We start from the raw sequence: 18,887 nt of genomic DNA, 5'->3' as shown, positions 1-18,887 counted from the left end.
AAGACTCATTAAAAAAAGTCCAGTACTAGAGAATACACAAGCTGCAAGGTGTTAAGCTTTTTACTTTAATTTAGTTTTCCAATACTGAAAGAAAAGGAATAATTTTTTAAAAACCCAAATCAAAGTGATTTAAACAATTCAAAGTGATTTTTAAAAATTGCTCAATAATATATCAACTACACTAAAGAGCTTTGATCTCAGTTGATAAATTTATTTTCTAAACCTATTTCCAGAAGGGTGTTTTACAGATAGATTGTATTAAGTCTTACTGCTAAATTAAGCTCAGTCCCTTCAAATATAGCATAATTTGTATAGTGTACAGTATTGATGCATGGATGAGCACACATTAATGCTCAGAAATTGAAATCTTTCAGAAATTGTACAACATTAAGCATCCAAAATACATGAATTGAAAAGAATTAAAAGTAGATATTTGATATCATTGCCATTTTTAATATATTTTAAAATATAATAATAATAATAATAATAATAATAATAATAATAATAATAATAATAATAATAATAATATTATTTTTATTTATAGACCGCCCTTCTCCCGAAGGACTCAGGGCGGTGTACAGCCACAAGTAAAATACAGAAAGAAAACAACAATACAAAACTAAAAACAACCCTTAAAAAACCTATTTAATTTGGCTACTTATAGATAAAAAATAATCCCACTAAAATTTACTAAAAAAATTTAAAAACCCATAAATCAATTTAATAATATAAAATTTAAGCGAGTCCAGCAAGACGAAATAAGTAGGTTTTGAGTTCGCGGCGGAAGGTCCTAAGGTCAGGTATTTGTCTGAGTCCAGGGGGAAGCTCGTTCCATAGGGTAGGAGCCCCCACAGAGAAGGCCCTCCCCCTGGGGGCCGCCAGCCGACATTGCTTGGCTGACGGCACCCTGAGGAGCCCCTCTCTGTGAGAGCGCACCGGTCGTTGGGAGATAGACGTTGGCAGTAGACGGTCCCGTAGGTATCCCGGTCCTAAGCCATGGAGCGCTTTAAAGGTGGTAACTAACATCTTGAAGTGCACCCGGAAGACAGCAGGCAGCCAGTGCAGACTGCGCAGGATAGGTGTTACATGGGAGCTCCGAACGGCTCCCTCAATAACCCGCGCAGCCGCATTCTGGACTAGCTGGAGTCTCTGGGTGCTCTTCAAGGGGAGCCCCATGTAGAGAGCATTGCAATAGTCCAGACGAGAGGTAACGAGAGCATGAGTGACTGTGCATAGGGCATCCCGGTCCAGGAAGGGGCGCAACTGGCGGATCAGGCGAACCTGAAAGAAAGCTCTCCTGGAGACGGCTGTCAAATGATCTTCGAAAGACAGCCGCCCATCCAGGAGCACGCCCAAGTTGCGCACCCTCTCCATTGGGGCCAATGACTCGCCCCCAACAGACAGCCGCGGCTACAGCTGACTGTACCGGGGTGCCGGCATCCACAGCCACTCCGTCTTGGAGGGATTAAGTTTGAGCCTGTTCCTCCCCATCCAGACCCGTACGGCCTCCAGACACCGGGACAGTACTTGACAACCGTTGGGGTGGCCTGGGGTGGAAAAGTACAGCTGCGTGTCATCAGCGTACAGTTGGTATCTCACCCCAAAACCACTGATGATCTCACCCAGTGGCTTCATGTAGATGTTGAACAGGAGAGGCGAGAGAATCGATCCCTGCGGCACCCCACACATGAGGCGCCTCGGGGTCGATCTCTGCCCCCGTCAACACCGTCTGCGTCCGGTCAGAGAGGTAGGAGGAGAACCACCGATAAACGGTGCCTCCCACTCCCAACCCCTCTAACCGGCACAGCAAGATACCATGGTCGATGGTATCAAAAGCCGCTGAGAGGTCTAATAGGACCAGGGCAGAGGAGTAACCCTTATTCCTGGCCCTCCAGAGATCATCCACCAACGTGACCAAAGCCGTCTCCGTACTGTATCCGGGCCGGAAGCCGGACTGGAACGGGTCTAGATAGACGGTTTCATCCAGGTACTGGGGTAGCTGACGTGCCACTATACTCTCTACAACCTTCGCCGTGAAGCAGGGTCCAGGGAAGGCTTCTTGAGGAGAGGTCTCACCACAGCCTCTTTCAAGGCTGCGGGAAAGATCCCCTCCCGCAAAGAAGCATTAATAATCCCCTGGAGCCAGCCTCGTGTCACCTCCTGTGTGGCCAGCACCAACCAGGAGGGGCACGGGTCCAGTAAACATGTGGTGGCATTCAGTCTTCCCAGCAACCTGTCCATGTCCTCGAGAGTCACAGGGTCAAAATCATCCCAAACCACCTCAACAAGACGGGTCTCAGAACTCTCGTCTGGATCTACCCAATTTTGATCCAATCCGTCCCAAAGCTGAACGATTTTATCGTATAGATAACCGTTAAACTCCTCGGCACGCCCTTGTAGGGGGTCCTCCCGCCTCTCCTGTTGAAGGAGGGAACGGGTCACCCGAAACAGGGCGGCCGGGCGGTTATCTGCCGACGCAATGAGGGAGGAAACGTAGGAACGTTTCGCATCCCTCAATGCCACTAGGTAGGTCCTGCTATAGGACCTAACTAGTGTCTGGTCAGCCTCAGAACGGCTGGATCTCCAGACACTCTCTAGGTGTCTTCTCCGGCATTTCATCTCCCTCAGCTCCTCGGAGAACCAAGGAGCTGATTGAGATCGACGCCGGGTCAGAGGCCGCAAAGGCACGACACGGTCCAAAGCTCCAGCCGCGGCCTGTTCCCAGGCCGCGACTAGCTCTTCAGTCGTGCCGTGGGCCAGGTTCTCGGGAAACGGCCCAAGCTCCGTCAGGAACCTCTCAGGGTCCATCAGGCGCCTGGGACGGAACCAACGCATCGGTTCCGTCTCCCTGCGGCGGTGGGTAGCGGTCTGAAAGTCCAGACGAAGGAGAAAATGATCTGACCATGACAAAGGCTCAATACGTAAATCATTTAAAATCAGATCATTCAACCACTGGCCAGAGATAAAAACCAAGTCTAGGGTGCCACCCCCAATGTGAGTAGGGCCATCAATTAATTGAGTCAGGTCCATGGCCGTCATGGAAGCCATGAACTCCCGAGCGATCGAGGATGCCGCACCAGTTGATGGCAAGTTGAAATCCCCCATGACCAAAAGTCTATGGGTTTCAACTGCCAACCCGGCCAACAACTCCAACAGCTCGGGCAGAGCTGTTGTCACGCAGCAAGGAGCCAGGTACGTGATCAACAAGCCCACCTGAGTCCTATGACCCCACTTCACATAGAGGGTTTCACACCCAGCTATCTGAGGCACAGTGGTCTCCCTCGGTTCCAGACTCTCCCTAATAACAACCGCCACCCCACCACCCCTACCTTGGGCCCTCAGCTGATGGAATGCTCGGAAACCTGATGGGCACATCTCTACTAGGGGAACCCCCCCTTCACTGCCCAACCAGGTTTCTGTAATGCCCATAACGTCCGTGGTCCCTTCCTGAATTAGATCTGAAATCAGGGGGGCTTTGTTAACCACGGATCTTGCATTGCATAACATCAGCCGAAGGCCCAAGTCCCGGATACTCTGGCCACTCGGGGAACGGGAAAATTCTGGGGGGCCGGAGCACGCGATCGCTCTTAAATAGCAAGAGCGTACCCCCAAAACCTGATGTGCCCCCCCTTCCGCCATATCTGCCTCTCCCACATACCGTATTAATAACAAAACCCGGATGGACTGGAACGAGGCCCTCCCCCGCCACCCTCGGACCTAATAAATTACCGCCGTGAATACTAGCTGGACTCGCCTCCCCTCCCAACGGGTTTCCCCCCCTACCCCCCCGCCCCAAACCCCTCAATTTCCTCCCTCCCCTTAAAATTCCCATTAAAACTCCTCTTAAAAAAAAGGTTAAAACAGTTAATTAAAAATCCCCTAAGTCTCCTATTTTTGGCATGCCACCTCTCGGGGTTCCAAAACCCGTCCTCAAGATGGGCCCTCGATAGTGTAGGGGGCCAAACCCGCGAGAGAGGGGAATCTCGCAGGGCAAGAAGATCAGCCGCTGTGAATGTCCGCATAGTAAGAGTCCGGCAGGCAGGCCCATCCTGGACCAGTCAAGATGATAACTGACAATACCAGCAATTCCGGGTGAGCCACAGTTGAGGAATAGTTCCTGGGCGGTAGATGGATAACACCGCCATGATTCAGTCAGTTTCACCAACCCCTCATTATACAGTCCCGAGGGCTGGTTAAAAGAGGAAGGGGGAAGCTGTCACACCACTAGGCCAGGGGCATCCACTAGGCCAGGCCACTCAGCCGCTAAGCCATCTCTCCCAAAGTCCGGGGGGGGGAAGCAGGATCTTAAAAAGGTCTTTAAAAGGTCCCCCCCCACAGGCGGCCCATAGACGTCCTCTAGATAGTAAAGATGATAAAGAGGGGTGCGTCCACTGGGCCCACTATATTTGTATTCATGCTTAAATACTTTCCTACATGAATTACTTGTTTTAAAATTAACTCTTTCCAGAGGTATTGTTGCCAAATGATCTGAAATGTTAATTTTAATCTTGCATTTTAAAATCTACATTCTTGTTTTAAACCATTTTGAACCTACAAGACTATTTGTTATTTAAAGAAGAAAATGCCAAAAAGGTATTTTAGCTTATTTAAAATATTTTTAAAATTGAGCCAAAGATAAGCATTTTAATGAGTATGCACTATACACCAAAATTTATAGTGGACCCCATTCTGCAGTATCAATAAAAACTGCAGCAGCACCTACAAGCTTTGATTCGGTTTAAAGATTTGTATATTCTTTTTTTAAAGATACAGCCCCCTTTTCCAGTAAGTTTAAATGGGCCCACTCAAAATATACTAAGTCTATATTCAAAGCAATTTGCCTTGGTTGGTTAGAACGGTTTGAGTAGGGACAGTGTAGATGACATGAATCAATGGTAAATATAGCCAGCTCCTTCTCATGCTTTTATCCACAGTGGTGAATGTAAGTTGTGTCTTAGCCTCTGATTAAAGTGCTGGCCTAGAAATCAGAATATACCTCTATTAGTCATGAAAACCAGCTGGGAGACATCACTCTCTCAGTCCAACACATCTCATGGAGTTGTGGGAAAAATCTGTCCGACCCATCGCGACCCCATGGACAACGTTCCTCCAGGCCTTCCTATTCTCTACCATCCCCTGGAGTCCATTTAAGCTTACACCTACTGCTCCATCCACCCACCTCATTCTCTGTCATCCCCTTCTTCTTTGCTCTCAATCTTTCCCAGCATTAGGCTCTTAATCATCCTCTGTATTTAATTCTGTTCTTTATAAAGGTATCTGTTATAACTGACTGGATTAGGGAAAGAAACCATGCCCTTACTTGAGTAAGGAGTAAATGCCACCTATAATAATGGGAGTGTTCTGCATTCCAAGAACATTTAGGAACACTTTTATTTACTGCTATAGCAATTCTCATTTTACCTGTGAATGTTTTGTCCTTTTGCTATTCCAGCGATGGTGCAGAAATCCAAGGTACCTATAAACGATCCATGAAAAGAAGTGCTATGGCTGTTTCTTATTTTATTTGGCCCTTAGTATTGATACAATGTTCACACCATCCAAATCCATGTCTTCAATCTTTAACACAAGCAGAAAAAATAATATAGCTTCAGTGATACATTTCTTGGTATGCAGATGGCTGTCTTTCTGGAGCCTTCTTAATCTTTGATTGAAGGATCATTGGTCCTTGTCTATTCTAACAGGCAGCGAATCATCACCTAACTGATCTTTAAAAGTAAAGAGATATAGAAATGAATCTGGAATGTATAGACTGAGCTATAGATTTTATATACTCTTAATATCATCTCATTGGATTTGAGACAGTTGGGAGTGGAGGGGGTGACTGAATCTCTTCAAACTCAAATAAGTGAAAATAATTTTGGCAGCATCACAATATGCCAACAATAAATCCTCTTACCATCCAGACACTGTAACTATCGAAAGCTCGGTAATAATGCAAAATGTTACTAAAATACTTTATCTGAAGTCCTACTGAATTCAGTAAGTTACTCAGAAAATTCCTCCAGATTTAAATGAATAAACTTCTATAGCAGAAGAGTACCATAAGGAAATTGAGTTGGCCTGAATGTAAAGGTCTAAGTATGTGTCTTTAAGTCAGTGATGAAGCCCAGCAACTGCCCAGACAAGTCCCTGCAGTTTCCTTGGCAAGATTGTATAAATGGTTTGCCCTTGCCTGCTTTCCACAGCTGAAATAGAGTAACTGACCCAAAGTCACCCACCTGGCATCATTCCTAAGACAGGACTAAAACTCATGGTCTGTTGGTTTCATACATTCTTATTAAGAACATGAGGGTAAATATCCTATTTTAAGAAATATGTTCTTTAGGTCAACTCCATAAATTTTAAAGATTTTATATTATGGAACAACCATTTTATGTTTGCCAGTTATATAATAACTGTTATAGTATAGTAAAAGCTTCCAGTTTTTGTTGGCTTTATTGTGACCAGTTAAAAATGTTCTGCTTTGAGGAATATTTAAAATCAGTTTTAGAATGCCACTCTTCCTGAAAATATTGATCCTGTATCTTTCTTATGACACCCCTATGAGTGGAGCCCAGAGAAATGAAGTATATTTAAGTCTCACATAAATCAATGAGATCGATAATTGACCAGAGAAAAATTAGAATTAGACCCTGTTTTCAAATGTACTGCGAGCTTAAAACATACCTATTTAACTGCGCAGGACTGAGTTAGATTTTAGTTTGTGGGTTTTAACTTGGGTTTTAATTTTTTATATTTTTAATTATTAGGCTTTTGAATAAGTTTTTTAATTGTTTTTAGATTGTATTTATTGCTTTTAAATGCCTGTAAACCGCCCTGAGTCTTTTGGGAGATAGGGCGGTATATAAATATAAACAATAAATAAATAAATAAAATAAATAAATAAATTTTCCCACCAATTATAGCAATTATTAATTGCCAAATGCAACCAAAAAGGCAACATTACAAATAGTCTTCAACTTATGGCTGGTTTATAGTTTCAAGTCACGACAGGCTTTAAAAAAACTAATTACGGCTCATCCTAAATTTAGGATGCCCAGTCACATGGTCACATTTCAGATACTTGCAACCAGCTTGGATTTATGACTGGTTGCAATGTTCCACAGTCATAACTGCAATTTGCAATGTGTTTGGGGGGGGAGGCATTTTTCCAGCAGAAAAGAAGACACTCATCTACTGAAAAGGCTGAATTAAGAACATAATCGTTCACTTAAGAAACCTGTGGTTCACATAACTGCAGTGTCTTGCTTTACTACCACAATAAAAATGGTCAAAAAAATCAAGTCCACTATGTGGTATGTCAATTTATGAACAAAATTCTGGGCTCCATTGTTGAGGAATACCTGTATTTATTCCTGTATAAAATATTTTCTTTCCCGTTACCCCAGTTATACTTGCTATGTGATCCACATCAATTAGTTGTTTTACTGCAAAAAACTTATGAGATTTACCAGATACATTATTGAGGTTTTGAATATAATATAGAAAAGCTTCTGTTTGAAAAAAATGATAAATCAATAAGGTTTTATATTATTATTCAAGTAATTTTATTCAAAATTGCTTTTCATCTCAAAATTGCTGTTTTGGTTCAAATGTTTTTTTAACAAATACTAAAATACAGTATTTGCTCTGCCTCATGAGTAGTTTAAAAATCCAGAGAATATAGTCCCTCAAATAGCTTTAGTTCCTAAGTGACAATGATTATGAGGGAGCACTTTCAAAATGTTTATTGCATACAGCCTTTCATTTATTATAAACATCATTGAGACATGAAGGTCTGATTCTATAGCTCTAAGTGCAAAAGATAGGTATGTTTCGATTAATAAAACATGTTCAGTGTAGAATATAAATAATCCTGAATTAAGCCAAGCATAATAGTCCAACACTGGTTTCTTACCAAGCCTTTTGGTAAAATGCATGCCCTTGTATTGTTGTTCCTATAACTAATTGTATTGTTGTTCCTATAACTAATACAACTATAATTTGGCGAACTGCCTCATGGTAGTTTTGCCCTCCATCCAATCTCCTTTTAAACCCAACCATTTTATGAATAGTATTCCATTTCATGGTAATGAAGAATACCTTGTTTCCTGAATTTATTTTAATTCCCTCCCTGAGCAAAATCAATATGGTCTCTCTCTAGTTTACATGTTCCCTTCAGGAAAAGCAAATGTAAAATGTTAATTGCTGCAATTTCTACATCATCCTTAAGCCTCTCTTTCACTTCTTTATTATTTAAAAGCCCACCTATTTTCCTGGTTATTTTTCTTTTTGCAATTATCAGTTTTGAAGTTCTCATTCATCCCTCTTTTTTGGCCATATGCTTCTTTTTTTGCATTGCAATGTGACACCTCACACTTTTCTGTCAATGTTCGTTGTTCTCCTTGTTAGGTCTGGTTTTCTTGGGAAGGGCTTAATATTTATAACCTCTTATAAGAATTCTTGAGAGCTAGGCCTCTTACAAACTTAACATCCTTTCTTATCTTGTGGAATACCTTCTAACTGACTCTGTGCTATTGTAGTTTTCAGTAACTTCCAGGTTTCTAGAAAAATGGCCTTTTTTCAATCATTTTTAAAAAGTCTTCTTTTCTGACATTAAATGTGCCTGTTGGACTCTGCTTTTTTCTCTTGAAAATAATCTAAAATGTTAATAGCATTATGCAGTTGCAATTCCACAATTTTTACATCTTACGATCAGGGGTGTCAAACTCACGGCGTCACGACAGCATCACATGACATATTGGGACTTTTCCCCCCTTCGCTAAACCAGGCATGGGCGTGGCCAGCGCATGAAGTATCGGGCCCATGGGCTGGGAGTTCGACACCCCTGCATTAGATGATAGATAGTTCCTCCCTACATGTAATGTATATTTGTTACTGGATATTACCAACTGTAGATGTTATATTCTCTTTTATAAATAGAAACAAATCTGCCAGTGTGCTCTTCTCTGTCCCAGAATAAGGCAACTTGTCACAACCAACTCACCGCGACTAACTCACTGTGGGACAACTTGACATGGCAAATTTGCTGCAGTACAACCAACCAATCAATTTAATCATTTGAAATAATTTAAAAAATATTTTAATTTCTGTCATTTGTATTTCATTTTGTTCCTCCTTTTGCATCTTTTTTTTAATGATTTTATTCCACCATTTCTTCGATATTAATGTGACTCTTGTCTTGCAGCGAGTCGCCCTAGATCCTCTATGTCCTTTCTGTTGTTTAAAATGATGGAAGCAGAGTAGAAAACACTAACATAACACTAAATTGATAATGGAGCTCACATGGTGCATTAATTTGGTGCAGTAATTATCTCTAACTAATCTCTAACTTTACAGGGCTGCTACTATCAAATGAGGGAACACTTAGAAAAATTAATCTCTAGCCAATGAAATGCAAGATATAATGTATAAATACAGCATTAATGTCTTACATTTTTCAGAAAACGGGGGAAGATAAAGTAATAACAAATTGAAGTAAAGGACCATACATACAAAACTGGGGGACACAAATGTTCTGTTTTATCTATCCCAAATGTGTTAACATTTTACCCACCAAATACTTATCCAAAATACCATAAAAACAAAAATAAAACTGTTATAGAAAGACAACAATCTAGAACAAGAGGCAAGCACACTTCCTATTTTGACCCAACTACAGTAATATCAGACCTTAGCCATAATCAAAATTATAATCTGGGAGGTATGCCCCCACAAACTCAAATGAAACTAACTTATGCACACCTCCAAAGTAAGTCCTATTAAAATCAAGGATCTAATAAAACCAGTTGGTTTAAATGGGCCTTAAGGCCTAAGTTTAGATTGCTTCTGAGCACTACACCATCACCAGCAAGCAACCTATCAAAGGATCAAACTATAGGCTAATTGTGTTTATAACTGCCAATTTCCAGATTCATCCCAAATTGAGGAGGAAGAATTAACTTCTTTCCCTTGGTATTTTGATTTTCAAAATATTACCTCTTTCCCATAAATATTGAAATGTGGGAGGGGAAACTGTGTTATCTGAACCAGGTATTTTCGTTAGATATAGGTTCTGCTTCTGACCTCCAAACACTGGGCTGGACTCCTCTACATTAATTAAAAATATAGGAAGTACCCAAATACTTCTCAAAAACAAACACATATGTAATACTTTTTAAAGTCTTGAAATTATTATCTCTATTAGAAAGCACTGTAAACTGAAATACACAATTTAAAGAGGCTGTGTGAATATCTTAGCAATTCTATCATGAAGATATGCCAACTAAATTATTTCTTTGGAAAAAGGTGATTGTAGAAAAACCAGCTTGCAAAATGCCCTTTAAAGAGTAGAGAGAAATGACATGCATCCCTCTATGCTACATAAATATGATGATAATAAGAAAGAGATTGCAAGGATTGAGAGCAATATAAAAGAATCTATTTCTTCAGAGGCCTTGGGATTAAAATGCACTCCCCTGGACAGTGTCGCTGGCAAGCTACTGTATATAATGACTTTTTTTGCATCAGATTTAGTATCACTTTAAAAACAGACCATTTAAATTTCCTGCTGAAAAATGTTTTTATCTGTATCTTGCAAAATTTGTTTACATACAGAATGAAATAAAAACATAAGGAGATATTAGAATGAACTGGAAATAAAATTAGTTTACTAAGCTGAGAATATTTATGAGGTGTTTCAACTTAAGTGAAATTATATTAAACAGTGATATTAACCACCATATCACTACTCACTTTGATTATGGCAATGCAGCCTGTATGGGGGTCTCTGAAGACTGCTCAGAAACTGCAACTGATGTAAAATGTATCAGGTCCTAGATTAGCAAATCAAATCATTCTTGTATTCTTACATCATCTGTTTTATGGTCACCACACTGATTACCAATATATTTCCTGGTGCAATTCAAAGTGATGGTTTTAACATATAACCATGGCAGCAAGGAAGAACCATCTTCTTCACATAGAAGCAGCCTAACTTACCCTTTGCACACATTGTTTCACCATCTTTTAATGATGCCTCAAATACATGAAGGGATAGCATGCAGGTAGCATTTTTTGCTTAGAACCCTCATATTCCAGCATTCTTCTGGAAATTAGGCTGATGCCTTCTTAGGCAGCCTTCTGGAAGCTATTAAAGAAAAACCTGTTCCAGAATGGCTTTGGGTAATGAATTGCAACCTCTGTCTAATGTATTATGATAGATTAGTGTTTTATTTAGATACCAGTTTTTTACTGTTTTATGACGTAAGCTGCCTTAAGTTGCTTTCTCAGTCCAGGGAATACAAATGCAATAAATTATTAAAGAAATAAAGTTAAGGAGCCATGGAAATCACTATAAAATTATTACTTATTTGTTGTAAGATGCAGTTTCAGTATAGCCTATTAATGTTATTAAGAGCTATTCAAGAATAAACGGATTGTAAACACTCTCTTACTTCAATAAAAAGGATTAGTTTAATTAATATGGCTTTATCGAATGCTTCCAGTTTTAATTGTATTTTTCATGCAAAAACCTAGTCTTTTCTGAAATTTTCATAAAAGATTGCTGGAACAGCTCAGTAAATACTATTTTTCCATACATACATATTATTCACAAAATATGAAATTCAATGTTAAGTAGATCACATGTAATAAGTTGAAGTGCATGGTTGTTTGGTAAATCACCACTGTCAATTCTTGACTCCATATTAACGACAATCTAGGTAGAATTTCTTTAACTGACAGCATGTAATGCTTTATTTTGTTAGCATTAACATATAATGGATCCTGTTCTTGTTTTATTTAACCAAAAGGTTTGTAAATGTACAATATTGCAAATTAGACCACAATAAAGTGCATCTAAAGTTGTATTTCTTTTTTAAAAGCCATGGCCTTTTGAAGCAGCAACATTCTTAATTAAGATACATTGCTTTGTTGGGCATGAACTTGTCCTGCAATCATCCCATAACTTTAATTTTAAATAGCACTTGACTACATGAATTAAGCACACAATGGAAAATCAATTTAAGAGATCACAGCTGTATTAACAGAATTTTTATGACTTATGATGTTTCTAGGTCAAGGTTGTAAATATTATAAAATTGTGAATATTTTCAGTCATTTTTGAAAAGCTTGTAAATAGTAAAATGTATTTAAATAATGGAGCAACAAATATCTGCATGATATGTTAACCAGAAATAACTTGCTCAGACTGAGGAAGTGCTTTGCGTTAAATAATAAAATGACAGTTGTCTTTTTTATATTTTTATGTCTGCCAGTTAACCCAAAATACATATAAAATGTAGAATTTTATTTGCTGTACACCTGATATAGAAATATAATACTAGCAGCTGATTTCCCAAAGTTTTTTTTTAAAAAAGCCAACAATTTTCTTTTACACTACATAGAAAAAAAATTAAAATTAAAACATTTCACTGACATTATTCTGCTGTATTTTCTTACTTTGGTAATTTCAGATAAATTGCACCAACTTTTAAGATCTGATTGCAATATAATAGCTGAGTTAAATTTGCAACAATAAAGGGATATACACTTTCCTCTACCCACAGTCTAAATAATATAGTTACAGTGCCTTTCACAAATAGAATGTGTTTCATGTTGGTTTGGTTTTGAACCTCCAGGAAAAAAAAGTAAGCATCAAATGAAATGTTTCTCTCTTCTCAAAAGTTTAAAACAACATACCGACACAAAGTTATTTCAATGTGAATTTTTGGACCACCTTCCTCGATTGCCCAGCTAATCCATCCCAACTGCTTAACATACATTATTTTATTATGCTAATCTGTTTGGACATGACAACATGTTTAATCAAGCATTTAGGCTACAGTGGAAACGTATGCAACTCTTATTCATGAAATGTCTGCAGCAAAACTACTCTTCATATTAAGTGCCACAATCATCTTATAGCTTTGCATTTTTAATACTTCAACTTTTTATATATTTTCATTGTTGAAGAAATGATATCACAATTTCAAATCAAAGTCAACACTGCAGTGAGGAGAGCTTTTCTACTTTATTACAAAGAGAAGAAGCCTTTATGTGGTCAGAAAATACAAGATTGATCTTTTTTTTCTCTCTTCCTATGAAACGCTGCTGTTCAAACAGCCAGAGTGAATTGTCTCAGTTCACTTCGTTAAGTCCCATCACATTCACTTGGGTATGGATGTCCTTGGCTGCTGAAATCTGGCCCTTTAGTGCACAGGGCGACATAGACGTCCCCTGACCAGCAGTTCCAGAATGTCCCGTTTTCATATATTGCATCCATGCACACCTCCTAAAAATGAGGTACAGCAGGGCAAACATTTTCCAAAATAGATGTCATATATATAATATATACACATTCGTACATACATACCTTTATTCATGTGATGTCCAAAAATTTAAAAAAAATGTACACATTTATTACAAAATCGTAACAAAGACTGGACAGTGTTTTGCTCATTCTGGAAAGATGAAGCTCAGTTAACACACAACTTTGGAAATGAACCATAAGTTGTGGCAATATCTTTCTTCTAAACAGATATTCTTGCATTAAGTTGGCGAAAACTGCCTTTTCAAAAACTGAAGGGGAAGTAAAATGAAGGAAGCAGACCTTGCTCATCTTTCCAAATGAAATACGAGAAGGATCTTCACATAAAAATGCACAAACATTTTTTTTATTACCAAGAGTGCTACAATGAACAATGCAAATTTTATTGTCTATTTTGTTTCTTTTTTCCTTTTTTTACATTTTGGAAACTAAGTAGTAAACTTTTGTCAGTGTACTTGCTTGTCTTTACAGACCCAAGCTTGTCTGCTGGCAAAAAAATAAAAATAATATAAAAAAAAAATCCGACCCTGCTCAAACTAAAGGAAAACAAATTATAAATTTAGTTGTTGGGCAGCACATAATTAGTAAGGCAGGACTTCAAATGGTGACCCTTTTGCATGAACCAATTGCCAGATCCTCAAAAGGAATTAAAACCGGGATGCCTGAGCCACTTCAGTTTTGCAGTTATGTTGAGTATTGTGCTGAGACAGCCATACCCCAAGACAAGAGGGAAGTCTTCAGAAGGCTTGCTGAGCAGGGTTGTAGTTGAAAGTGGATGGCAGGTGAGGCCTTTCTTCTAGTTTATCATATTCCAGATGGAACTCCTACAAACCCAAACAATGGTAATTATTCTACTATTAGCCAACAGGTCATTAGAATTAATAATTCATATTAGTGCACAATTAACCCAAAGAAAGCACTGTCTCTTTCAAATAAATAAAATAAATTTTCCCTTAGGAAAGCCTTTTAGAAACTAAATTTAATATTTAAAAAGTCACCATTTTTCGAAGTTTGCAATATGTCTTACATTTATTTTATACCAACTACCATATTTTTCGGACTATAAGATGCACCTGAGTTTAGAAGAGAAAATCATCAAAAAAAAGTTTTTGGCCTCCACGTACCCCATTTTTGGGCCTTTTTTTGGCCCATTTTCAAAACTTTTTTCTGCCAATTTTCTAGGTTTTTTTCAGCCCATTTTCTAGGGGTTTTTTTTTGCCCATTTTGAGGTGTTTTTCAGGCCTTTTTTCCCTAAAAAATACCCCCCCAAAAAAAGCCTCGAAAATGAGCTGAAAAAAGCCTCAAAAACAGGCCAAAAAAAGCTTCAAAAACAGGTAAAAAAAAAAGGCCTGAAAAAGGCTGAATAAAGGCCCAAAAATGGGACATGCAGAGGCAAAAAAAAAAACAGCCAGTGGGTGGGGCTTCAGCAATATTCAGTCTATAAGACGCACAGACATTTTCACCCCCTTTTGGGAGACAAAAAAGTGTGTCCTATAGTCCGAAAAATACCGTACATGAGATCTAACTGCTGCTAGATTACGTTTTTAAAAATGAAGAATTCAAAACAGAAAGAGATTCGTGTTAGTATTGTAAAAAAACAATTCTGTGAGAATGCATTTACGTCCTGTCAGATTTTCTGAATTTCTGCATATTTTTGCCAATGAATGTTACCAGAACTTAATGTGGGTCCCATAAAGACATAAATATTTGGAGCTTATTTCAAAATAAAGATAATCCAACATGTTATGTGCCAATATGAAAAATAATCACACCCTTATACTAATTATACCAACTTTAGCTATAAATATAAACAGCCAATTGCTTCCTGAAATTGGTATCAGTAGCTCACATCACTATGTCCTATTGGCCTAGGTTTTTTTGTTTTGTTTTTTTTGAATAGAGAAATATTTTAAATCAGTGACATGAGTTTCAGTTCGTGTCACTGCATTTCAATTAGACTGCAGTCTGGATTTTGACTTCAGCATTCCAAACCACTGAATTTATTCTCTTATTCCATTCCATTGTAGCCTTACTTATATGTACCTTCTTATATGACCCACCTAATCTTCAGCTAGTGGGCAGAATACTTTGTGGAATTCTCCAATACTGATAAAATTTTAAGCTTTCTGTAATTATGATAAATTTTTCAACTTCTGAGGCAGTAAAATACATTCAAACCATGACAGGTCCACTTCCATGTCTAAAAGCTGTGATATTTTTATTATAGAATACAATATTTCATTTCTGTAAACTGTAACTGAATTGACTGAACCAGGGAGGCAATTATTTTTTACATCTGCAATGCATATTGGATTATTTTATTTATGAAATAACAAGTCAACAGCAAACAATTTTTACTTATCAATATATCCCTTCTAAAGCTTTGATAATATTTATCAGCAAAGATATGCAACCATTTAAAAAATCCAAGATGGATGAATATTTTCTCACAGAATTGTTTTTATAGGTCCAATCGTTTTAAAAATACCTGAAAAGAAAAAAATCAATAAAAATATTAATTGCTAGAAATTAGACAGAAGATGGCACAAACTTTTCTCTTTTCATTTCGGTATCAGGGATGAATCTCAATAGAGGATAATATGTATAGCTTAGGGTTGCTGAAGGCCGATTGGCTATGGTAAGAGATTTATTTTTTAAAAAAAACTTAGGTTTAAGAAAAAGAATGCCTCCCTATCTTCAGTGATCCTTGTGATAGATCAGTGAACAAGTAGTGAATGGTACATAATTCTGCAAGTAACTATTTGTTTTTACACATTCATTATTCAAAGAACAAAATCAATCTCCATCTATTCCCCCTAAAAGTAAAACATTTATCTTAAGTCATACTTGAAGAAGCAGAGAAAGATACAAATTATAGTTTAATATGTCCCTATTAAGAGGCATATCTTTGAATGGTAATTAAGTAATTAAGTAAGTTGTTTCAAGAATATTACTAGTTTTCTCCCATTGACGGTATTATATTTCTATTACTTACACACAATAAGGACAATTTATTCACTTTATTAGCACAACTTATATATATGCCTTTCTATTTCCAGAAACTGAATGGCATATGGTAGTAAGTAATAGGATTAAAAACAGAAATAAATCAATACAATCACAATTAAATCCAATGGACCATTATTTGGAGATAGCGTAATCTTATTGTTTTCAAAGAGCCATGTTTTTACAATTCTCCAAAAATGTAGTAAGGAAGGAAGGAGGCCTTCATCAAGAAGGCTCAAATCCAAACCCCCTGAAGATGGCATTCACTTTCTCCAGATATTGCCAGAATAGTAAATTCAATTCAGAGATATCCTAGGCCCTAAGTAATATAAGGCTCTGTGACACTTTCATCCAGAAAGTAACTGATAGCAACACAGCTCCCACAATACTGTTGTGGCATGGGCACTCATAACTACCTAGTCCAAATAGTTTTCAAGGAAGCTCCATCTACAGTAAATTGCAATAATCCAGGTGGTGACAAAGTGACAAGAACATGTGTGGCTACAAGGATTACCAACCGAGGAGTGACCACAATCAATACACAAGATGAAATTGTGCCATGTTTCTCCTGGCCATAAAATCCACTTGCTGTTCAACTAGACGCTATGACTCCAAAAGGACCCCAACTTGCAAGCCAGTTCTATCAAAGGCAATCCAGAATAAAAGACGAACTATTTCTATATTCAGTCAGATTCAGCTATAACCTTTCTCTCTTTGTACGTCTTAACCTATTTAGTCTATCCTATTTTTCCTCCTATTTTTCCCCTAAAAATCCTCAAGCACTGGGTCAGAGCCTTCAAGCACTACATTTCTTGCCTGGCTGAGGTGGAGCCATATAATGGCATATTATCAATATGCTGTTTATTTGTCACTCTGTGCCAGCAGATGAGCTCTTCCAGTAGTTTTATGTAGATGTTACACTGCGGGAAAGCAAGGGCCAAATAGTAAATAAAAAATGGCTGAAAAGTGATCTCCCTTCACTCGTCATCACTAACTGGAATTGGCCACTTAGGAAGGAGGATACCCAATGAAGGACATGATAAATAATACCAAAAACTGCTGAGAGGCCCATTAAGACAAGTCAAATCCCTCTATTCTGATCCCATCAAAAGCCATCAATGAGAGTAAACAATATGGTTTCAATTTCACATGGCAGTCTGGCTTGAATCCTGACTGAAATCAGTTGATTTGATATAGCCAGGTTCTTTGTAATTATGGTTCAACCACTTCTAATAAATGTCCCTAAAGAGAATTGAGTTTGAGAATGGCCAATTGCTAGTTCGAGCTATGGTTTCTTGAGATATAAGACATGGGAGGCATCACTTCCTCACTCAAGGATGCATTTACCCAGCATTTTCTCATCTTCCTAAACTTTCACCAAATACCGTAGATACAGCAATAAACTAATCTATAGGTAGAAGCTAACAGCACAGAGAATCCTGTTTACTTCTTCAGGGTTCATAGGTGCAAATCAATCCCTGATAACTTCACAACACAAAGCTTATATTACCTCAGCTGAATCTGCTCATTCCGTATCTGTTTAATTAAAAAAAAAAAACTGAAAACAAAAAAATAAGCTTTATTTAGTAGGAAGTCAGGACATGTTTCTGACCCATAGAAATAAAAGATCACTTACAGTTGAAATACCAACCATGCAAAGCAACAATGCATGGAAACTGATCCAAGGCAACTGACATTAAATAAATTTAAAACATTTTTCTTCCACCTGATACAAATTTTCAGAACTGTAGCCTCAGATGTCGTTGCATTTTAAACTAGTATTAGTCAGCATGTCTCAGTAAGTAGAGAAGCCTGATGAATAGCAGTAATTTTTTGCAATTATCTGTAATGTGTTTTCTAAACTCCAAGATTGTTTATTAATCCAAAAGATTCCATACTCCCAAATAAAAATCTTTAATGAAAGAACCCTACAGAACATGCATTTTAAAGATCTGTCTTAAAAAAAAATACCTTCGCTACTTTTCTCCAGTTAAGACAATCAAAGAAATAGTATGTTCCTCTCTCATATGTATTGGTTTTCATTGTTGGCTCCATGCCTGGTGCTCTGGTAATCCATACTCTCTCTTCTTTGTGGTATCTCCAGTCTCGGTTAAATCTTTCATCATCCAATCAGGAAAAAGAAGATTCTATTAGCTGGACTGATTTAAATTTGTTAAAAAGTAAAATTAGAATTAACGAATTACCTTTACCTATACAACTATATTAAATATGTTCTATGTGCAACAATAACTTATAAAAATATTTTTATACTATAATTTTCCTTGCAGCAATTAATCTAAATGAAATAGTAGGTTCATTGAAGGAAATATTTAAGTATTTAAAGTGGAGCTGCCTGCCTTATGGTATTAAAGTGTTTTATAGAAAAAAGAAACTTATCAAAACTGACCATTTATAAATAGAGGAGTCTGCTGAATAGCAGTCATTTTTGGGAGTGTCCATGTCTTTTCTAAACTTCAGGCATGTTTACTAATCTAAAAGATTTCATACGCCTGACATAAGACGTCTGCACCATGTAAAGCATGAGAGAAAA

General features: G+C 37.8%; 1 protein-coding gene across 1 annotated transcript in view; it reads right to left on the bottom strand.

The window, feature by feature from the left end:
- Window positions 1–13,018: 13,018 nt before the first annotated feature.
- The window catches only part of CNOT2 (CCR4-NOT transcription complex subunit 2), a 64,392-nt gene continuing 58,523 nt past the window's right edge, over window positions 13,019–18,887 (bottom strand). The window contains 2 exon segments of the mRNA XM_058191524.1: window positions 13,019–14,154; window positions 18,308–18,452. Of these exon segments, the coding sequence (XP_058047507.1) occupies window positions 14,068–14,154; window positions 18,308–18,452 (232 nt within the window). The 3' untranslated portion in view covers window positions 13,019–14,067.

The sequence above is a fragment of the Ahaetulla prasina genome, chromosome 7 (genome assembly GCF_028640845.1).
Source record: "Ahaetulla prasina isolate Xishuangbanna chromosome 7, ASM2864084v1, whole genome shotgun sequence".
Classification (NCBI taxonomy): domain Eukaryota; kingdom Metazoa; phylum Chordata; class Lepidosauria; order Squamata; family Colubridae; genus Ahaetulla; species Ahaetulla prasina.
This window is presented reverse-complemented; position numbering and strand designations above follow the sequence as displayed.